The sequence below is a fragment of the Octopus sinensis genome, linkage group LG15 (assembly GCF_006345805.1).
Source record: "Octopus sinensis linkage group LG15, ASM634580v1, whole genome shotgun sequence".
Taxonomy (NCBI): domain Eukaryota; kingdom Metazoa; phylum Mollusca; class Cephalopoda; order Octopoda; family Octopodidae; genus Octopus; species Octopus sinensis.
The window spans coordinates 12,140,390-12,165,151 of record NC_043011.1 but is presented as its reverse complement, the minus strand read 5'-3'; the positions used below and the strand labels follow the sequence as shown (position 1 = coordinate 12,165,151).

Sequence of the window (24,762 nt, the reverse complement as noted above, 5' to 3'; positions counted from 1 at the left end):
TAATCATATCATATTATACAGGTATTTGGTGGTAACCTTATACGAGGTCGACCCTCGAGAAATCTGAGAACCTGGCTAACTAGGCTGAGAAGTTCTGTATATTTGGAATTGTGGTCAGGTGCTGTTTGTGCTGAGATGGGGATAATCTCCACAAAGCCATCAACCTCCTTTAGGTTTAGGTGCCACATGTAGAAGTAATGGCCAGGGACTGAGCCTTCACAATAGCAAATTTGTCTGGTGGTAGATGACGCACATGGCTGTGTACTGTAATGGGGATGTGGTGTTTCACTCCATGGTGGACTGTGTATTTGGAGAATGTCAGGGTAGTGAGGTTCATGTGGTTCACAAGAAGGTCTGAGAACTTGTTCTTAGTCTGAGAGATGGCCACTATGCAAGGGGCGGCAAGTGCAGATGTTGCCAGAGAAACAGAGGCGTAAGTATTGCTGAGTCATTTCCCCTGAAGATCAACCAGCAGCGAGTGGACTTGAAGAAAGTGTGCATCAATAATAGGCCGATGAATATCAGCAATGGTGAACACTCATCTAAACACATGTGAGTCAATGCAAAGGAAGAGAATGTAGCATCCATACACTTTGGCGAGAATGTGGTGTCCATACACTGCTAAGGTCAGCCTCACTCTCTGTAACAGAGATCCCTTTACAGATACTGGGATCATACGGACTTTTGCTCCTGTGTTGATTAAGAATCTTTGTCCAGAGCCCTGATCATGGACATACAGGAGCCGCTGATCGTGTTTGCACCATGGTGTTTAACAGCGGCCAAACCTGGAGTTTCACAAAGCTGATGACAAAGTGCTCGAAGCTGCATGGTTGTTTACATTTGGTAGCCCTTGCTCTGAGATTCTTGCGAAAAATACAGATCATCTTATGAAACCTCACCATGTCTCGGAGCTGACCTTATGGCACCAATCAAACAAAAATACTTGTCAGCCACTTTTGCTAACTCAGTCTGAGATATGAGGGACTGGACCTGGGGTGGCAATTCACAGAGTAATATCTCCCTAAATAAAAAAGGTGACTCATCAGGGAGCACTAATGCTAGCATCCTGTCCATTAGTTTGGAAGGCTTGGAATCACCTAATCCCTCTGTATCTAGTATCTTGGCTGCAACTTCCCAGTTACTAAGCCGGAAATGTTTCCACAAGTCTGTTTGTTAAAGTCTCGTATTTGTGAGTAGCTGGTGGCTGGGTTAAGATATCTAGCATCCTTGTTGTTGTGTCCTCATCCAGGGCTGCTGTTGTTACATGGGAATATTTTGTCAGGTCCAAGGTGATCTTCCTGATGTTGAACTGTGCCTCCTCAACTCATGCAAATTATAACTCGGCCTGCTTTGGCCAGATTGCAGGAGCTTCAGTGTGATGGCGTTCTCGCTCGCCATGATTGCGTGTTTTCTATTTCAGGGCCACCACTTACAGCTTTTGTTAAGCTATACTGAAAAATAACAACAAACAAGAGTGTGTTGTTTATGTCAATCATCAATAACACTCAGCCATTTCAGCTCAGGTTTTGTTTGCTACCCTAACCCTAACCCAGAAGTCCCTTCTCTGTGGACTAACTAGTCTGCAGTGAAAGTCCTTGTTTATAGTTTGTTTCTTACAAGTACATAGCTAATGCCCTACACTACCATTGACAGTAAGGTGATATCAACTATTACACATATGTATACACACATGTTTTTACAACATCTGGCGATGAGGGTTTCGAATCTCATGTAGGTTATTTAACAATTTGTTCATGATACAACTTGTTAAATAATGGAAGTCCTATTAACTTGCATAGTTCAGTTGCAAAAGCAACAACAAGAGCAGCAACAGGAGTTGCAGAAGCAACTATTACAGCAACAACTACAACAATAATTATTTAAACTATATTCAAATAAGTCCAAAAATGAGATAAATTCACTTTCACCAGATGGCATTTCAAACTCGATTAATGAATTCGGTTATAACCCAGAGGATGGCATAACTTTTGCATCGTACTACAAAAGGTATGAGGAGACTTTTAAGCAAGATTGCAAATCATGGTTGGACAAACAAAAAGTGAGATCGTTATTGTGAAAATTAGCTCCATCAGAGCATGAACGTTACTGTAATTTCATATTGTCAAAAAAACCCAATGAAATTTGTTTTAAAGAAACAACAGAACTACTGTCTAACATATTCGGTGATAAAACCTCTCTATTTAACACTTGAATGAAGTGTTGGAATATAATGAAAAAAAGAGAGTGATGATTTTATCACATATGTAGGAACAGTCAACAGGATGTGTGAAAGTTTTAAAGTCAAAGAGTTTACACCTGAGATGTTCAAGTGTCTTATTTTCATACAAGGCCTTACAGCGAATAAAGATACAGAAATTCAGGCAAGAATTCTTTCTAAATTTGAACAAGCAAACCAAGATCTAATCTTACAGTCCATGGCAGAAGAATGGCAAAGGATGGTAAACCTGAAACACAATATAGAAAAAAATTCAAGAAAAGGATTCCTCAAAAATACAGATATGTCAACCAGAAAAGTACAACCGAAAAAGAGTGCCACATCCTAATCCATGTTATGGATGTAGGGGCATGCATTTCAGAAAAGACTGTCTGTTTAAAAATCAAAAATGTTACAGTTGCAAAAGAACTGGTCACAAGAGTTCACACTGCAAAACAAAATAACGAAGGGCAAGCATTAAAAATCCTAGAGTGCTCTCAGCAGAAAGAAAAATTGACTCCCAAATAATAAAATTCGTACATGTAAAAATAGATGGAATATATATCAAACTTCAATTGGATACTGGAAGTGATATTTCAATAATAAATATAGACATGTGAAAGAAAATAGGGAAACCTGAGAAAAGCAGCAAAATCTGCTCATGACAGGCAACAAATTACATTTCATAGGTGAAATGTGAACTAATGTCAGATCTCAAGGGAAAAGACTTCATCATTAAAAATGCAACCAATCTGTTTGGTACCAATAGATTCATAAATCTTTATTGTAAAAACATAAATGGTTGTCCCTCTAAAAATAATTCGTCTGAAGAGTTAAAGAGAAAATATAAAAAAAAACAGTGTTTCCGCAAGTACTCTAGGACAAACAGGCCTATGCACAAAGACTGAAGTCTGTTTTGGATTAGATGATAATGTTACACCTGTGTTCAAGCCGAATAGGTAAGTGCCTTTTGCAGTAATAAAGTGGGTGAAGAGTTGGACAGATTGGGAAAAAAAGTGGATTATGCAAAATGGACCTCTTTATCCCACCCTTCCACCCAAGGTCAAGAGGGCAGGTGAAAAGATTTGTCGACACATTCAAAAGAGCTCTAAGAAAAGCTAGAAATGAGCTAATGACGAGACACTAACGAAATTTTTGAGAGTATATAGAATAACACCAAATCCAAATATTAACTCAGGAAAGTCACCAGCAGAGTTTATGTTCAACCATGAAATAAAATTGATCTTAAATAAATTGTTAGGAAAAAGTATATAAAAAGGAAAGACAAAAAATACATTTGAAGGAAATACAAGAAATATTACAAAACTTTTCGAAGTAGGAGATAAAGTTCATTTTCAAAATTACAAAAGTGGTAAAGAAGGTTAGGAGGATGGCTGTGTAATCAATAGAGTAGGTAACATGATGTATTTAATTAAAGAACAATATTTGGAACATAAGAGACACCTTAACCAGTTAAAGATGAGACATACAGAAGAACGAAAGGTAATACCAATGGAAGTCTGCTATGATATGTTTGAAGTGCCAGCACTGAGAGATACTGAACCCCATACAACTAGCTTCAGAAAATGAAAACAGACTGAATAAGTGGAAGTAATACCTAAACAAAAAAGATACTAAATTTTCAAAAAAAAAGTGCTTAGTACAACAAAAAGAAAAAGTGCTGTGTGCAACGAACAACATTACCTTAAAAGTCGGAAAAAAATTAAGATAGAACAGCTAAAAAAAATGATAGGGAGAAGTGCTGGAAAAAATTAAAAATAAAAGAAATAACACTTTCCCACAGTAGTTGAAATCTCAAAAGGAGAGATGTTGTGCTGAGAGTTACAACGCCCCCTTGCGAGAGATAGACTGGTCCAAGTAAAGTATAAACAGTAATGATTTGAGTGAGTTCAAGAGTTCAGAGTTGAGTGAAGTTTGCGTAAGATTGCAGTGAGGCCAGAAGGTATAGGTTGGTTAGTTCAGAAGGAATACTGATTGTTGGTTCATAAAGAGATTTGTTAGTTCGTTACATTGTTTTTACTGTTGTCTAGTTATCTTATTTATTTTATGTAACAAATTACATTACAACAATATGTATTCATGTATGTGTGTGCATATCTTAGAAAGAAAGAATGAACAAGTTTTGCATGTTCATTCTTTCTTTTTAATATATATCTAACAGCTCAATGATGAACCACTTATAGCCATTCTTTGCTAGGCTCTTCTTTACTACCTTTGTTTTAGTTGTAGTTCAAGCCAGAGTTTTAGTGGTAAACCAACATAAACACTTATAGAACACGAGCAGAGATACTCGGCATTGCTCGTGTCACATGGAATTGAAGAATTAGACTTTTCTTTTATATATTTTTTTTTAATGAACTGGAATACCTATGATTTGAATTTCATCAAAATTGGAGATTAAGAATTTTAATGAGGGGTCTTTCCCTCTTTACACATCCTAACAAAAATTCTAATCATGACATATTTATCCCATACTGCTCGTCTTTATGCCTAAATTCTAAAATCGAAATTTTAAATAACTTATTCAAAGGTTTTTGCTCCTGAAAAATGGAGCACATGGAGCTCTAAAATGTGGGAGTTAAGGCCCCTATTAGCGGTGATGGTGGTGGTGGGGGTCTTTAAGTCAACCAGAGAAGTTTAATTGTTGGGAATCTTTTTTAACTTGTGTCTTATATCTATTATTCAAATTTCTTTCAAATCAGAAATATATGAATGTTCACTGGGTTTGCAAAAGAGAACAAAGCTACAGGAAACCAAAAGACGAATGATCACAATAAGCAGTCAGCTACACTACCCTAGTCATTACCACTCCCCAATGTAGGATTCCTCACCATACAGGTGATTGGCACAGCCATAAGATGCATTACGGATCTACAGCAATTGAAAGGGTGTGACCCAACTCAGATAAACATTAACAACTGTGTGACATGAGGGCTAAGGGGAAATGAAAGTTTCACCTCTGGAGTTTGCCAATGATCACTATGCCGACAGGTAACTGAACAGAATAAATTTGTAATCTATAAATCTCTTTGAATGACCAATCACTTATCTGGAAAAGTCTTGAAATCAATGTTACCATCTGGGGACTATCTCTGACCCAGTGATATTAAAAAGACTCAAAGGAGGTCTGCAATGGCGTAGTGGTTAAGAGTGTGGGCTACTAACCCCAAGATCCAAGTCTCATTCCAGGCAGTGACCTGAATAATAATAATAACATTGATAAATACCTTAGGAATGAGAACCCAGGTTCAGAATTTCCCCAAGACAAATAACTTTACTTGAAATAACACTTTACAACTGAATCAGTGGAGGCAAAGATGCCTCTCCTTTACTTGACAATTTATGCACCACATTGCAGAAATCACAATCTAAATATATCTCAAAGTAAATTCTTACATTGTTGCACCATTGAATTACAAATAATGCTCATCTTGTTTGCTCGGGTGACTCTCTACTGCTTCCAAGAGTACAACTGAATTCGTCTTGGCTTAGGAAAAGAATGACTAAATAGTGGTGGGGTTAAGCCCCCATTAAGGGGTCTTACTAATTCCTAAGTAATTGGAATTTTAGGTATATTACTTCATTGTGTCTAATATCTATGGTTAAAATTTCATCAACAGCAAAAATATATGAATTTTCATGGGGGTTATGGCTTCATTTATGGCCCCTCACTTTCAAACATATATTGTATTACATCTGTTCTTATGCATAGAATATAATTTCCAAATTTCATAAAGATCTATTCAGTACTTTTGACCTAGTTTTGGATCATAAAAAATGACTAAAATTTGGGAATTAAGGCCCCCATTAGAATCCTCATGAGAAACAGATACTTAAGGGAGACTCCTTGATATGTGTCAATTACCTATGGTTGAAATTTCATCAACATCAGAAATTAATGAATTTTCATGGGGGGTTCTGCCCCTTTTAAGCCACCTCAAATTCAAACCAAACATACTGCATTATAACCACCTGCATTGAATCTAAGTTCCAAATATCATAAGGATCCATTCAGGAATTTTGGTCCATGAAATTGTATAAAACATATGGCATTACCCTTCTCCCTAGGCTTGGATTTTGTGTTCCAAATTTCATTAGGATCAGTGCAGTAGTTTTCAAGTGTATATGTAACATACAAACACACATAAAGACACTGACTTTCATATAATAGATATACATATGCACATATGTATGTGTGTGTGTATCATATATATATATATATATATATATACAGAAAGATAGATTAATAGATACAATTGAGAGGGCAAACAGAAATATGAGACACTGCCTTGAAGAATTTTTTTGTTAAACGAATCAACCCCAGTGCTTTCTTCTTTTATTTTGATAAGCATGGTACTTATTCTATCAGTGTCTTCTTGTCAAACCAGTAAGTTATGGGGATGAGGGAGAAACACAAACACACACACATACATTTACATATATACATATATATATATAATGGATTTCTTTCAGTTTCTGTCTACCAAATCCACTAACAAGGCTTTGATTGGTCTAAGGCTGTGGCAGAAAACACATGCCAAGTTACCATACAGTGGGACTGAACCCAGGACCATGTGCTTTGGAACCAAGTTTCTTACCACACAGCCACACCTGCACACACATATATATATATATGTATATATATATGTATGTATATATATATGTGAATATATATACATATATACATATATTTATACATATATACACATACGTATATATATACACATATATATATACATACATATAAACATATAAATCTATATATATATGTACATGTATGAGTTTATTAATTTGAATGTGGGACAGCGAATTTCCAAATCTATCAGGCACACACCCTTCAGCATTACATGCATTCCAATATGAAAAATACACACTGTGCATTCCACATCAGCATATCATGCAGTGGGGTGATGATTATAATACATTTATATATATATATATCTATACAGAAATATATAAAATATATAATAATAAAAATTAATAACAGCTCAGTTATTGGGATTCCAATCAATAGATTTGTGGGTATTCCATTCCAGATAATGCAAAAAGAATATAACAAGTATGTATGATGGAAAATTCGTGGTATTTATATGCACATCAAGAAATAATACTTATGGATAAAACTAGTACAATAGCAGGGCATAAAATATATTACCTTAATTTACCATTACTTAAGTTAAAATTATAATTAGAAAAGAACTACATGTTAAATTAAAAATTAAGCGTTAAATTAAAAATTAAGAAAATAAACTTTACAAAATTAAAAATTATAAATATAAATTAGCATACATATATCAAACTTAACATGTCCAATATAAAATCATAAAATTATAAATCAGAATGAAGATGTCTGTGATTAAATGTAAGTGAATATAGCAGAGTACTATGGGAATTTATAGGTGGTTAGTTCTAAGGGGGGTAATCCCACTATGCAAAGTTTAAATTATCTGCTTCTATTATATTCTATCCAACTATTTTGAGGGATATATATAATTTGTTATAATGTAATATTTCATATTTAATTAATTAATTTATTTAATTATATATATATAGGGAGAGTTTACGAAAAAAACAAAAGACGAAGACAGGTGGTGTACAAAACAAACAGATGTATTAGTATAACGCTCAGAAATAGAAAAAGTCTTTTACGTTTTGAGCCTATGCTCTTCTACAGAAAGGGACACAGAAAAGAGAAGGAGAGAAACAAGGAGAGAAAAAAATGTGTGTAGTGGCTAACAATCTATATATATATATATATATATATATATATATATATATATATATATATATAATATATATATATATATTGAACATTCTAAATTTGATATATGTATGCTAATTTATACTTATGACTTATAATTTTTAATTTTTTTTATTTTTAATTTTGTAAAGTATATTTTCTTAATTTTTAATTTAGCACTTAATTATGATGATTTAAAATAGCTGAACAATATTATGAAAAATGAACCTGAAGATGTGTTGGTAGAATTATAAATATGATCATTATAAATATTCTGATCTTCCAATACAGAAACACGTGTAGTTTCTTTCTAATTATATTTTTGACTTAAGTGAGGACTAATTAAGGTAGTATATTTTATACCCTGCTATTGTACTGGTTTTATCTTCAATTATTATTTCTTAATGAGCATATAAATACCACGAATTTTCCATCATAAATACTTGTTATATTCTTTTTGGATTATCTGAATTGGAATACCCACAAATCTATTGATTGAAATACCAATAACTGAACTAGGTATGTACGTATGTATGAATGTATGCATGTAGGCATGTATATATGTGAGATAACAGTTTCACTTTAATTGTTTCAGTATTAATAGTGAAACTATTAAACTGAAAGTATGTCACAGTACAATAGGTAGATGTTATTGTTTCACTTTTGACACGTAATACTGAAATAGTATAAGAGATAACAGATTGCTCTGGGCTCATATTAGGCAAGAAGCTGAAAATTGTTTTGGCCCATGACACTGCATGGGCCTAGAAGGCAAAACATAACATTTAAGCACATGCAAGCGGGACGTGGCCAAATAAAGTCATACAGAAGTATAAGTAAACATGTATGTATTTTGATATATTTGCACCTTTGTACACATGTCACTGATTATAATCTGTGTCTGCAGATTATACTTACTTCCCAGTTGATTAATGTAAGTAGAGTATGATTGAATAGAGTAGAGAGTATCCTATGTTGCACAGAGGATGTAACAAGTTGAGGTGAGGAAAGAAACGTTTTAAAGTTACCTTCAGGTTTATTTTTATTTATTGTAAAAACAAATGTACACTTACACGTTTTAAATTCATACTAGTACTATGACCCGGCATTGCCGGGTCATAGTGCTAGTGCATGCATATACAGCTGCGTGCGTGCGCACATACACGCGAGTACTGTCCAAATCTCCAACCAATCACATACAGCTAGCTGGCATTCAATTGGCGTATCAAGTTTCGGGCATTTTGATTGGGTTTTGGATAGAAAATTCACAAAAATGTCACTTCTATTGACTTTTTAATGGCTCTGCAGGGTGACTGGGGAAATGTAAAGATGTGCATGACCACCCTTGGACGGTTTTGAATGACCATAGAAAGTGCGAGCCCTCTAACTGAAGAATTGAGGATTTGTATAAAGGACACACACACAGACATTTTGCCATTTATATATATAAAGATTACCATAAACAAAGAAAAAGTATGGTATCAGTGTGACTGCAATGATGCACTCCTACATTTCAGGGTGACACTCTGTATACATAGGAATGCCATTTCCATAGTTCCTTTGAGCAGGAGTGTGTAATCTGCTGCTGTGATCCACCATATTAAGTTATATGTAGGAATACTGATGCAACATTATTACAGCTTGATATTTGTGGACGAGTTGTATAACATTTGCAATTGTAATGTAGTTGCCATAAACAACAGTAAACTCACTGCAAAGATGTAAAATCCATTTTAATTAAAAGTTTGGATTAGCCATTGATCAGACTGTGACTATCAGTTTTAACTTTCATTCTATAAATATCATATCAAAATATTAAAATAATAATGAAGACTCTTTCGTCATCATTATCTCGGCATTTAAAATACTCCTACAAAAAAATACAGGAAGATGAGTGAGGGCCAGGAAAACTTGTAAAAATTCAAGTCTCTTATGATGTGAATCTCAATAATAATAATAATGATAATAATGATAATAATGAAATTATTGTATACAGTGCTCAGGTGCACCACAACTTGTCAAAAAGTGCATATAAAGTATAAGAAGTAATGTACAAATGTCTGGGAAGTAAACAGTGTATGAGTCAGATACATGCTTGAGTGTGTATGGAGGGGAGAAAATCAGGTGTAGTGTTGGCGAATCTCAGGAAGCATGGAAGTTTTGAAGGATGCAGTGCTCTGACAACTAACAAATGATGCCAGCAGTCTGTTCCATGCTTCAGCAACTCTTAGCGTGAAAAAATGTTTCCTAAAGTCATGGGAGCTGTGCTGTTTTCTGACTAATGGTTTTGATCATATTTTTACAGCCAATAAATACAAGAGAGATGTGTACATAAAAAGTGACAAAAGATAAACTTATCATGATTTATAAAGATAATTTATTGGGTTCCACAGATATATTAGACCCAGTTGACAAGTGAAAAGAAACAATTGGATGCATGAAGTTGAGCTCTGGCCCTTTGGTACTTGCATATTAGGGCTAAAATTGTTTTGTAATTGGCTTTCTTACTTTATTAATTTATTTGTTTGTTGTTATTGTTTTTTGTATTTCTTTCAGTTATAATTTGGTATTGAAAGCAGATACACACAGCAACAGAGAGAGTGAGAGAGAAAGAATCATAAAATTGAAAAATGATGGTTAAAATGGAATTATCTCCCTTTACATGATTATTACTAGATGGTGGAAAAATATTAATGGCAGTGAAGGCAGCGAGCTAGCAGAACAGTTAGCACACCGGGCGAAATGCGTAGCCGTATTTCGTCTGCCGTTACGTTCTGAGTTCAAATTCCGCTGAGGTCGACTTTGCCTTTCATCCTTTCGGGGTCGATAAATTAAGTACCAGTTACGCACTGGGGTTGTTTGTCTATTCTTGTTTGTCCCCTCTATGTTTAGCCCCTTCTGGGTAATAAAGAAACAGATATTAATGTTTATTGCTTGGGGGAGACACACACACACACACACACACAACAGATATGTTTTTTATCATTTTTTTTTTTAAATGCAAAACAATGTAAGTCATAAGAATAATACAGGTTGATAGTTTTACCAAGTATTTCAATATTTCAGAGTTACGACTGCTTACTCAGGAAATCTATGGAGAAAATCAGCAAATAACAAATTTTTTCCAAAGATTTACTGAGGAAGGGGTCCTAACTCTGAAATGTTGAAATATCATGTAATACTATCAGCTTAAATTATTTTAATAACTTAACATTGTTTTGGCTTAAGCAAAATATAACCCAAAACATTTATATAAAAGCACCCACTACATTCTCAGAGTGGTTGGCATTAGGAAGGGCATCCAGCTGTAGAAACTCTGCCAGATCAAGATTGGAGCCTGGTGCAGCCATCTGGTTCGACAACCCTCAGTCAAAATCGTCCAACCCATATCAGCATGGAAAACAGATGTTAAACGATGATGATATATATTTGTAAACAAAATCAAACAAACATACACATGGTGCGTGTGTTGTTAGTTCATGGGTTGGCTGCATTTTAGACACGAGAGTACTTTCTCAATGCGCCAGATCAAGATTGGAGCTTGGTGCAGCTATCTGGTTCGCCAGCCCTCAGTCAAAATCGTCCAACCCATGCTAGCATGGAAAGCAGACGTTAAACAACGATGATGACGATCATGATGAAACTATGAGTAAAGAAAAATGTAACCCAAAACATTTATATATAGAAACTATGACCAATTAAAAAAGGACTAAAGAAAAACAGAGAGAAATGACTGGTAGAACTAAATACATACTTTCAAAAACAGAAATATACCAAAAACCTAATAAATCACCTCAATAATTTTCAGATACAAACAAGTAACTTTTATGGACTTCCAAAAGTTCATAAATCTGAAATAACAGCTTAAAGGACCTCCATACACCATATGTGAAGATTTCCAAACCATCTGATCTTAAATTATGTTCAATTGTTGCAGTGCCAACATCTAGCACTCAACAATTAAGCGATTTGCTTGATATAATCATGAAACCTTTGTGCAAATTGGTCCCAAGTTTCAACAGATGAAACATGGACTTCCTACATGAAGGTTCTGACATAATCAGACTCTACATAAATATATCCCATCGATAATGATTATAAGGATAAGAAGCAGTAGAACTCTTGGATAGACAAATGCCCACAAGGAATTCAGCAGAGATTTCCCAAAAGAGTTGAAGGATTGCAGTTGGTACTGGAAAACAGCTACTACTTCTTTGATAACCAATATAACCTACAAATACAAGGTATGGCAAAGTGACCAACCACATGGTTCTGGGTTCAGGCCCACTGCGTGGCATCTTGGGCAAGAGTCTTCTTCTATAGCCCCGGGCTGACCAATGCCTTGTGAGTGGAGTTGGTAGACGGAAACTGAAAGAAGCCTGTTGTATATATGTATGTATGTATATATATATATATATATATATATATATGTGTGTGTGTGTGTGAGTTTGTGTTTGTCCCCCTAGCATTGCTTGACAACCGATGCTGGTGTGTTTACGTCCCCGTAACTTAGCGGTTCGGCAAAAGAGACCGATAGAATAAGTACTGGGCTTACAAAGAATAAGTCTCGGGGTTGATTTGCTCGACTAAAGGCGGTGCTCCAGCATGGTAGCAGTCAAATGACTGAAACAAGTAAAAGAGAGAAAAGAAAGAGAGAGAATGAGTAATGGGATTCCTGAAAGAAAACAAATCTATACCTTGTCTGGAATTACTTTTGTTAACAATTCTAATCTTACTTAACAGAGAACTGAAAAAGATTCTTAGATAGCTGCTTTATATTTTGGAACAAAATTCAGGAGAACTTTCCAAGATTTAAATTAATAAATGGCATTCATGAATTGATTCAGTTCACTATGGAAGTGAATGAAAGGAAACTTTCTTTTCCAGGACAGACTGATAATTAACGAAAATGAGACAATTACAACTGATCTCTACTGCAAGGACACAAACATACACCATTGGCACCTTTCTCACACAAAAAGGAACATAACATTCAGTATGACCATAAGTTTATGCTCAATAGTTACAAACACAATTGGGGAAGGGGTCCTAATTCTGAAATGCTGAAATATCATGTAAAACTATCAACTTATATTATTTTAATAACTTACATTGTTTTGGCTTAAGAAAAATATAATCCAAAACATTTATATGTAGAAACGATGAGTAAATGGACCAATTTAAAAAGGACTAAAGAAAAACAGAGAAATGACTGGTAGAACTAAATACATACCTTCAAAAACAGAAATATGCCAAAAACCTAAGAAATCATGCTATAACCAAAGCAAAAGAAATTCCAGTCTCTCTGCTTTACGGAGAAACAATCATACCGAGGGTGAAAACAAAATACAAGTATAAATATTCTATTGTAGTCACCCATAATCCTAAGAACCACATTCTACATTTAGCCAAATGATACCTTCCAATTCTACACCAGTCATCAACTCCCTGACAAATAATTAAAAAAATCACAAACCATCAACAGCCAAAGAGAACCACCAAATCTCAACAGACTCCTAAGAAAAATGAGATTCACATTGGAGGAAGAAATAACACAGGTAATAAACTGTAAAGACTCTTGTTGGGGGACATGTGAAATAACTAAACAAGGAACAACTAAAAGATACAAGAATTGGGAAGGAAATAAAAGTGAATGCAAACATGAACTGAAAAACAAAAAGTTTCATTTACAGCATCATCATCATCATTGTTTAACATCCGCTTTCCATGCTAGTATGGGTTGGATGATTTTGACTGAGGGCTGACGAGCCAGATGGCTGCACCAGGCTCCAGTCTTGATCTGGCAGAGTTTCTACAGTTGGATGCCCTTCCTAACACCAACCACTCCGAGAGTGTAGTGGGTGCTTTTTACGTGCCACCGGCATGGGGGCCAGTCAGGTGGTACGGGCAATGACCTCGCTCAAATCTTTTTACAGGTGCCACCGGCACAGGTGCTAGTGAAGCGACATTGGTAACGATCACGCTCGAATGGTGCCCTTGTACGTGCCATATGCCCATAATGCAATAAGAATTACATTGAAGAAACAGGAACAAAACTACATAATCATGTGAATGTACAGAAACAATAAATTAATGATTCACCTCTAAGAAATGTTCTATGCAGTAAAAAATCTAGACATTTGTACAAATGGAGAATTCAAAATATTCTCCTTTTACAAAATATAAGACGAAAATTATCAACTATGAAAAGCAAAAGAAGAATATTTTATAAGAATTCTAAATCTGAAACTAAACCAGAAATAGTCAAGGTTACTAAAAAAAAACTTCTCTATATGGATTGGTCCATATAAAAAACAAAGGTTTGTGATATTCTGATTTTTTAATTTTTCAAAATAGTTAATAACTTAAAAACAATCTTTCTTGTGACTTTATCACTTAGTTTTTGCTAAAGCTTTTAAACATATATGATGTATATACCTATATATGCTGTATTATGTTGTAGATAGACATGAAGAGGTGATTGGTGGTATTTTCTTTCCATATTGAATGGACTTATATCACCTTCATAAAGCTTTCATAATTTTTGCATGTATGATTCGGTATGTTGTTTGCTGTAACAATTCCACCAGCTACCATAACGATCATGACTAATTAATAAACGTGATATCACCATTATTTCTTTCATTATTGAGAATTTTATTTTAGGAACAATAAGCACTAAGAGCACATGGGACGTAGTCTCTCTCAAATGCCCAGGAGGCTCTCTTGAGGTTGTAGATAGTTTCTGTTACCTAGGTGACCACATTAGCATTGGTGGAGGATACTCTGAAAGCATTGTTTCTAGAATAAGAATAGGATGGAGGAAGTTCAGAGAGTTATTACCTCTGTTAGCAACAAAAGGACTCTCTCTCAGAATTAATGATAGATTGTATGATGCTTGTGTATGAACGGTTATACTCCATGGTAGTGAGACATGTTCTCTGAATGCAGAAGACATGCGTAGACTGGAGAGAAATGAAGGCAGTATCTCTGTTGGATGTGCAACATCAGTGTGCATGTACGGCAAAGTGCAAATGTATTGAGAGAAAAGTTGGGCATAAGAGGAATCAAGTGTAGCATGCAAGAGAGAAGACTACATTGGTTTGGACATGTGATGCGTATGAATGAAGACAGCTACATAAAGAAGTGCCCATTACTGAAAGTGGATGGTCCTGCAGAAGAGGGAGACCCAAGAAGACATGGGATGAAGTGATGAGGACTGATCCTAGGATGTTGGAGCTCACAGAGGAAATGACAATGGACTGAGATGTCTGGCAATTTGAGGTTCTTGAGAAGACACCCTGCCCACACACACATCAGCAAAACTGAGTTCTAGAAGCACTGTGTGTTCCACAAATACTTGTGTTCCACCCATACATAATAAGAAAACTTTTCACACACCCTACCCCAATAAACCAAACTACATCTCTTCTTTTCCTCACATCTCTTCTTTCACATACTATGCTAACCTCTCACCCCCAAATCCTGTCATCATGGACCTGTTCACAGTATCATTTTTATCTGGAAGCCCACCACCCCCTTTGTATACCCCCTCTGCATTCCCCTCTTCTACTCTCTACTCATGCTTCTTTAGCAATGTCCTTCCACTCATATTATTACCTCTGTCTATCACTCGCTTCTTTTACTCCACCATCCCATTTATATTCTTATCCCCGTCCCTTGTGAGTATGCCCAGCACTCTGCCACCATCTCTCTCCTGCTCTCTTGCAGTCTCCCACTCTCTTTCTTCTCTTACTCTTCCCTCAGGTTGGGTAACCATGTATCTCTTTTGCAGCAGCACACCTGTTCTGCCAAGGCTGGAGAAGAAATGCCTGTCGCAAAGTGTGTTTCGTAAAAGATGGAAGTATATAGCAAGTATGTTGCGAGTGAAAGAACCTGTTTAATCGAGAATGTAAAAAAGGAGAAATCAAAGTCTTCAGTGTGAGTATGTGGTTTGTGGGGTCAACTATGTCCTCCGCTTCATTTTTTGTTATTCACTCATTCTCATTTAATTGTATATATTTTAATTGTTTGTTCATTCATACGTTTCGTCTCATTCAATACCCTGACCCCAACGTTTGTTTTGTCTGTCCCCGTATTGTCCCCTCTTTTTCTCAACCTTATGGTGAATAAAGAAATACTCTCTCTCTCTCTCTCTTTCTCCCTCTTACTCTCTGGCTGGGTGACTATGTACCTCCTCTACAGCAAGACACCTGTTTCTGTCTGTCTCACCATAACCTTTCATCATCTGATACAAATCACCTCTTTCAACGCCCTCTTCCCTCTCAGAGGATCTTTGTTTTGCAAGTTACTTGGAGGCCTTGCCAATGCTAATGCCATGCAAAAAGCATCCATTTCACACTCTAACATAGTTGGCATTTGGAAAGGCATCCAGCTGTAAAAATTTTGCCAAAACTGACCTCGCCTGTGCTTGTGCCACATCAAAAGCACTCAGTTCATTCTGCTGGGTGGGTGGGTAGTTGGTGTTAGGAAGGGCATCCAGTCATAAAAACCCTGCCAAAACAGACACAGACGTCAGGTGCAGGCTCCTGCCTGGCCAGCTCCTGTCAAATTGTCCAACCCAGGCCAGCATGGAAGGCAGACATTAAACGATGACGATAATGATGAATATATAATGGATGAGCTATTCTTATAACTGATACATTTCCTAGATTTTCAGTTTGTAGTGGAAACAGCTGTCAGCTAATGAAGTTCATAAGATAATCATTTATTCCTTTGTCATTTCTTTTTATTAAGTAAATATAAATGATTTTGTAAAATTACAAAATATTACATGCAATCCATGTACATTTTATCAGGCCAGATTTATGAGAGAGAGAGAGAGAATGAGTGTGTGTGTGTGCACGCGTTAATAGGTAAGTAGGCCTATTTAAGTGAATTCAAGTAGGCCTATTTAAGTGAATGTTTACATTTGTGCTTCCTAAAGTTCACCAGCTACAAACTCACACATTTTGTTGTCATTTCCCCTGTTGACAATTGCTAACAGGCTTTGTACCTTTGAAGACGAGTGAAACAAGAGATTTATGACTAAAGAAAACAGGTGTTGAAAGATATTAAATAGGCACACGGTTAAGTTCACATATTCACACCACTCTAACATAAAGGCTTATACTAATAAACAACTGATGATTGAGACCTGTCCTGGATGCATATGAAGATCTTATGCAAATCTAAATGTTCTCTATAGCAGGCATGTGACACAGTCTCCGTTGTTTATGAAGTACAGACATCAACAAACTATGACAACAGCTGGACAGAGAGCAAGTGTTATACTGCATCTGTGGAAGGAAAATTCAAATCCAGATACAACAATCATCTTTCAAATTTTAGACACCTCAAGAAGAGACATGCAACAACCCAGTCAGCATTAATCTGGAAACTTAAAGACGAGGATGTCAGCCACATTAAATGGAAGATCCTTCATAAGACCAAACTACATATTGATGGGTCAAATGCTTCATATGCTCACTTGAGAAACTGCATCTCTTTAAAAACTTAAGAACCTCCAGTGACTGTGTAAATACCAAGAGTGAGATGTTTTCTTTATGTCGTCTTGTGGTTTTACCAGCTTGATAAATAGCAAAATAAAAATTTCAGTGAGGAAACCCTGGGGAGCTGTAGTTCACAAAGCTTTTTGCAGTTTTTATCATAATCTATACATACACATATATGTCTGGTATACACAATTAAAGTAGCATAAAATTAAAATAGCCATACATGTATCATACTTAATGTATACACACTGTCTACAAGTCTACTACTATAATATTTGTCCTGAGATAACAACTCTTATGGACTAACTGTGTTAAAAAGCAAAATAACTATTAGAGAGAGACACAAAAATTCAACCTAGTAGTGGCCAACGAAAGTACTACACATATTTCAGTTGTTTTGGGTCACTCCAATGGTGCATACTTGTAGCTAGCCACATGCTCAAAGTAAAATTCATTGTCTCTGATATAGGAAAGAGTGAATAAAAGATTCACTAGTGTTATGAATAGCTGCCCAGTTGAATTAAAAATCTAGTATATGCAACTGAAGCAGTATTTAATTGAAATAGCCATCTATGTATCATGCTTAATGTATGTACACTTTTGATAGGCCAGTTACTGTAGTACTTATCCCGAGATAACATCTGTTAAATGACATCTGAGGGTTCGGCAATTTCTTGCTGAACAACCACACAGATGATTTCTTTATAGTGATCAAATGTTTGTGTACACATAAGCTCACTCACTCCACCAAATCAACATTACTTGCACATGTGCACCATGTCAGATGATGAAATGATTGCAGTGCAATGTGAAATGATGTGCTTTGCTCAAGAATGCCACACAACACCCAGTCTGGCATCCAAACCCACAATCTCGCAATCAAATACATATACATATATACATGCCCCAGCATGGCCACAGCTCGTGAGCTGAAACTAGATAAAATAAAATAAAATAAAAAAAATATATATATATATATTTCGTTTTTGGATTTGGTTTGCAAGATTCTTTATGTGAGTTCGTGTGTTGAAGCATATTCTGTTAAAAAGTGGAAATTTTACCGGTGAGTGTGTTATATTATATAAGGCACAAAAGAAAATGACTCTCCCCAGACACAACAGTGTGTGTATATATATATATATATATATAATATATATATATATATATATATATATATATATATAATATATATATATATATATATGTATATATATATATATATATATATAGGGAAAGTTTACGAAAATAAACAAAAGACGAAGGCAGGTGGAGTACAAAAAAACAAATGTATTAGTATAGCGCTCAGGAATAGAAAAAGTCTTTTACATTTCGAGCCTATGCTCTTCGACAGAAAGATACACAGAAAAAAACTAGGAGAGAAACAAGGAGAGAAAAAAATGCGTGTAGGAGCTAACGATCTATCATGACGTCCTGATATATAATAATTATGGGTACTAACAGGCAGTACTGGCATGCTGACATAGCAGTCAAAACGATCAAACCACAAGTTTTCACTTAAACACAACAATGAAAGTGGACAAATGAATAAAGACCCTAAGACCATGTACCAATGACGAAAATAATTAAAAATTGAAAAAGTCAGGCATGCATATCTATATTTTCAATGGAATCTGCATCAGAATGTTTTTAAGATAAAAGCAATTAACCATAACTAGAAACTCAATATAAAAACAATAGCCATTATTAATCATTTTCCATCTATTTTTTTTGTTCTATCTTTTTGGTTTTTAGACTTTAAATTGTTGAGGAAGTTCTGCAGTCAGTCACAAAGAGACTTGGGAATAATTTCATTACTGATTAAATCTTCAATGCTAGATTCAAAAATGTTATACTGGTAAATTTTGGTAGAGTTCATATGACTATATATATATATATACTTGGTGAAATTGATTAATTAATTAATTTTACCCTCAATTGTTGAAATTATATATATATATATATATATATATATATATATATGATGATGATGATGATGATGATGATGATATATATATATATATATATATTAAAGTATATTTATTAAAGTGAAGGCGCGTGGCTCAGTGGTTAGAGCGTCGAACTTACGATCGTGAGGTTGTGAGCTCGAATCCCGGACCGGGCTGCGTGTTGTGTTCTTGAGCAAGACACTTTATTTCACGTTGCTCCAGTTCACTCAGCTGTAGAAATGAGTTGCGACGTCACGGGTGCCAAGCTGTATCGGCCCTTGCCTTTCCCTTGGACAACATCGGTGGCGTGGAGAGGGGAGGCCGGTATGCATGGGCGACTGCTGGTCTTCCATGAAACAACCTTGCCCAGACTTGTGCCTCAGAGAGTAACTCTCTAGGTGCAAACCCATGGTCAGTGTCTGACCGAAGGGGGTCACCTATCACCTATATTTATTAATTAATTATTTTATTATTCTAGTTTATTTTTAACCTGATGAGTGGCTATATTTATATCGAAGTGATTTTACTACTACTATAATCATTTCTTAAATATAGCCAAGAAACACGTGTCGTTATTCTACCAATTATATACGTTATTATTATTTTTTTTGCAATTTACTTAATCATTGATCTTTTATTGTTATTTTAATTTTAATATTTCTATTATATGTAATTTTCTAGATGGTGTAATTTAATTGTTCATTTTGAATTGATAAAAGGTGGGTTTTTTTTAAATTTTATATATATATATATATATATATATATATATATATTGTGTGTGTGCGCACAGTATCTGTAGGTAAAATTCAGGTGTGTATATTGCAATTAGTAAAGCTTCAATAGTTATTCTTACAATTGTTTGTAGGATGTAATATAAAAGAGAGAGAGAAAGAGAGTGTGTGTGTGTGTTGTACGTGCAAAGTTAGACAGATAGATATAAATATATATATATCCATGTATATATATTTTGTCATTCATTTTTCTGAAGAGACAATATACTTTGGACTAGAGTTAGATAGGAAGTGACCTCTCAAGGGCACAAGTCTAGGCTAACTGGTCGGAAATTTTGAGTTGCTAAATAACATAAGCTTTCTCTCGACCTCAACAGTATTGTCCAAAAGGGTGCAGAGTACCATGTTTGGCACAAGCTTGGCTGTAAAATTTGAGTTCGACACCAGATTGCATTATGGCCTTCACACTGGATTATAAGATTTTCTTTCTAGCATCTTTCTAAATAGTAACAAGGTTATTTTCCCACAGCAAGGGAAATGTCACTTTGGACAGGGACCCATTCCAGGTACAGTCAGCTGAATCCTACTAAGCCATGGACTCATATCAAGCAGAGAAATCACATCTTCACTAAGATCATTATCCACTACCCAATGTGTGTTCATGTTTGTCTGTGTATGTGTGTATATATATTTCGTTTTTGGATTTGGTTTGCAAGATTCTTTATGAGTTTGTGTGTTGAAGCATATTCTATTGTGTCTGGGGAGAGTCATTTTCTTTTTGTGCTTTATTATGTAACACACTTGCCGGTGAGTGTGTTACATAATAAGGCACAAAAAGAAAATGACTCTCCCCAGACACAATAGAATGTGTATATATATATATATATATATATATATATTTACAAAGAGAGAAGAGGGAGGGAGAGAGAAAGAGAGAGAGAGGAAGGGGATGGGGGAGTGAGAGAAGGGGAGGGAAAAAGAAAGACAATACTATCAGAAGAGTTTCAAGAGTAGAGAATGTGGTGGTAAAGGGATAGAAACAGGGTATTTACCTGTAAAGAATTCATAGCTTTACCAGCTGATTCTTTAGTTTTAAAATTTATAAAAGCACAAAACCTGTCAGGTAAACAACGTACACTGCTTAGAGGTCCATACCTGTAGGTAAAGAGGAAACAAGTCAAACATTAATAACGACAGAGACAAAATGTGTGTGTGTGTGCGCGCGTGTGTGCGTAAATATAAGTATTTAAGACATATGTAAAAAGCACTGTTCGAACGTGACAGATACTAGCGTCGCCTGACTGGCGTCTGTGTCGGTGACACATAAAAGCACCAACCGATCGTGGCTGTTTGCCAGCCTGCTCTGGCTCCTGTGCCGGTGGCACGTAAAAAACACCCACTACACTCACGGAGTGGTTGGCGTTAGGAAGGGCATCCAGCTGTAGAAACACTGCCAAATTAGACTAGTGCTTGGTGCAGCCTCCATGGCTTACCAGACCCCGGTCGAATCGTCCAACCCATGTTAGCATGGAAAACGGACGTTAAAGCTTACATCTAACTCTGTCAAAGGTACTGTCATGTGTTTCTGAACATTGGAAATGTTTAAGAGAATTCTAAAAGAAACACTACATACAAGAGAAAACCCACACTTTTTAAAACGATTCCATCTGATGTTTTTCTCAAACAAATTTCCAACATTTAACTATTCCTCAGGATATATACCATATCAGATTGTAGTAAGTTTCTATCTCAATTTGAACCCTGACTCTTTGCTTTTCAAAACAAGATTTCTCATATTGAGAAGCAAAACAATGACATTCAATGGCTTTACAACAAATTTGTTGACTGACACCAGCAAATATATTTAACCCTTTACTACTCAGATTACTCTGTTAACTGTAATACTTTTTTTCACTCAAATTGTTTTGAATTAATTCTGCATTGTCTCATAGCTTTGAGGTTTCAATGATGTGATTGTTTATTTTTAGAATGTCAATGTAGGTCAGGTGCGAGAGGCTAGATATCGCCAGTTTGAATATAAAACACTAGCAGTATCGCCCAGCGTTGCTTGGGTTTGTAAGGGAAATAACTATATAAGCATTTTTAGAGAGTTATAGCCAAAAAATAGCAAAAAAATGCATTTAAAATGGAAAAAAAATGATGGTAAATTTTTTTTAAATCGTTGACTCATCGTAGACATTTTTAGAGAGTTACTTCCCTTATATAATAGCGAAAAAAATGCATTAAAATGGGAAAAAATGATGGTAAATTTTTTTTTAAATCGTAGACTCATCGTAGACGCACGCTAATACCCAGAAGGGCTTGATATGAATCACGACTATAAGATACCCGCTTTTGGTTAAACTGCACCACAAAATGTGGGAGTAGTTAGGAATCTAAATCGTAGGAGACAGACACACAACTTCACTTTTATATATAAAGATATAGAATATTTGGGCCAGTTTAAACACTAAAGGGTTAAATCAAAAGTTCCTGATTGTAAATCAACCAGGTTTAGATTAAGCTAAACAAGATAAACATATCTAAGAATAGACAGTCGAGCCGGACAGGAAGGAAGGAGTCACACAGAAATTACAGAAATGAGAGTAATCAAGTGTCATATCACACACTACTCTCAGCCGATGTAAATGACACTGACTCTAATCAAATTATGGCAGGGGAGACACATTCATCCTTTCAAACTGTACTTTATCTACACATTATCACACAAGCTGCCAGATTTAATTACTAAGTGAACACAACATTCTCAGAATCAGACCACAACATAAGTCTTATTTTCCAACTTTACTTATCTCTTTTCTTGGAACGCTTATGTTCCAGGTATCTTATGCAGATAATAAAGTATTGCTTTCATTATTAACTTCTAGGAACAAATTTCCTTGAATCAGATGGTTTAATACATTTTACATTTTGTAGTAATATCTTCAAAAATGAATACTGCTCACTGACTCGAAAGGAGTAGAAGAGGGTTGTTTACCAGTAGAATATTCCTATTGAGTAGAAGTTTCTAGCTAGAGGATGTCTCAGTATAAAATTGAGGAGATAAACACAAAAATTATGTAGTAGTAGTAGTTAGTAGTAGTAGTAGTAGTAGTAGTAGTAGTAGTTAGTAGTAGTAGTAGTTAGTAGTAGTTAGTAGTAGTAGTAGTAGTAGTAGTAGCAGCAGCAGTGGCATAGTTCTAAGTAGGCTATATTTGAGTAGATCTTTCATGAAAGACATTTCAGCAGTGACTATCTCCTCTTTTTTGTAAGCCTAGGTCCCTATAGCCCAATGTCTCTTTCATGGTATGGTGTGATTTGATAAAGATTTAGCTGCTATTTCTTGTGGAGAGGTATACATGTCTACCAACACATATATATACATATGTAAATGCATACAACAGGTGATAATGTGCAGTATTTAATTCACGAGTATAAGGTTGCGGGTCCATTACCTGGATGGAACAATGATTTGTGTCCGTGATTTCACGTTGTCTCAGTTTACTCAGCTGTAAATGAGGACCAACCAATTTCTGGTGAAGCACTTTCCCCACCCGCCAGCAATTACATATCCTGAATGCATTGTTGGATGAGAGACTGAGAGGGGTGTCTATGTCATGTTACGACTATATAAGCACCTAAAGCAATTAGCAAAAATAGGGTAGATGAGATGCAGTCTGGTTTTGTGCCTGGGAAGAGTGCCACAAATGCCATCTTTACAGTGAGACAATTGCAGGAGAGGTATCTAGCCAAAAATAAACCATTGCACTTGGCTTTCATTGACCTTGCTCCTTTGTCAAGTGGTCTCTAAAGAAGCTAGGAGTAGATGAGTGGTAAGTTAGAGCTGTACAAGTCATGTGGAGTTGTGTTGTCAGTAGGGTAAGAGTTGGCCACAAGTACACTGAAGAATTTAGTGTACAAGAAGGGATACACCAGGGCTCAGTTCTCAGTCCACTTTTATTCATCAAAGTTCTCCAGGCCATAACAGAGGAATTTAAAACCGGATGCCCTACTACAACATGCTGTTTTCTCATACTTACTGCAGAATCTGTAACAGAATTGGTGAAGTTCCAGTTACGGAAGCACAGCAATGTTGTTGTTATCAAGAAACCAAATGAGAATCTCTTTCCATCAGGTAAATAGCCCTACTCAATATGTAGGAAAGGTGTTGGAAGAAATTCCATTTGTCAGACGCAGTGCAAGCTGTGGACACATAAGAGGTGCAGTGGAATCGCAGGTGGGTTAACAGAGAAAGTTGTCTTTGTATGTGGCAGATGCACAGGAACATTAAGCACTAAGAACACTCAGGAATTAGACTCTCTCAAAATGCCCAGGAGGCTCTCTTGAAGTGGTAGTTAGTTGCTGTTATCTAGATAACCAAATTAGCAGTGGTGGAGGATGTTCTGAAAGTATTGTTGCAGGAATTAGAATAGAGTGGAGGAAGTTCAGAAAGCTATTATCTCTGTTGACAACAAAAGGACTCTCTCCCAGAGTGAAAAGCAGATCATATGATGTTTGTGTACAAATGGCTATACTCCATGATAGTGAAATGTGGACTCTGAATGCAGAAGACATGAGCAGACTAGACAGGAAT

The 24,762-nt window shown here is 35.7% G+C and overlaps 1 protein-coding gene across 11 annotated transcripts in view; it reads right to left on the bottom strand.

The window, feature by feature from the left end:
- Positions 1 to 24,762, bottom strand: part of LOC115219833 (tetratricopeptide repeat protein 31) — a 191,163-nt gene that overhangs the window by 64,806 nt on the left and 101,595 nt on the right. For 5 of the 11 annotated variants that reach the window (XR_003882370.2, XM_029790121.2, XM_036509486.1 and 2 more), the window contains one exon: positions 21,221 to 21,323. The exons of 4 other annotated variants lie outside the window; for them this stretch is intronic. Coding sequence is in view for 5 of the 7 variants with exons in the window: in XM_029790121.2 (XP_029645981.1) it covers positions 21,221 to 21,323 (103 nt within the window). In the remaining 2 variants the exon portion in view is untranslated. Of the gene's footprint in view, positions 1 to 21,220; positions 21,324 to 23,623; positions 23,807 to 24,444; positions 24,587 to 24,762 lie in introns of those variants that run through there. 2 more of the 11 variants (XR_005002109.1, XM_036509489.1) reach the window with 2 other exon arrangements.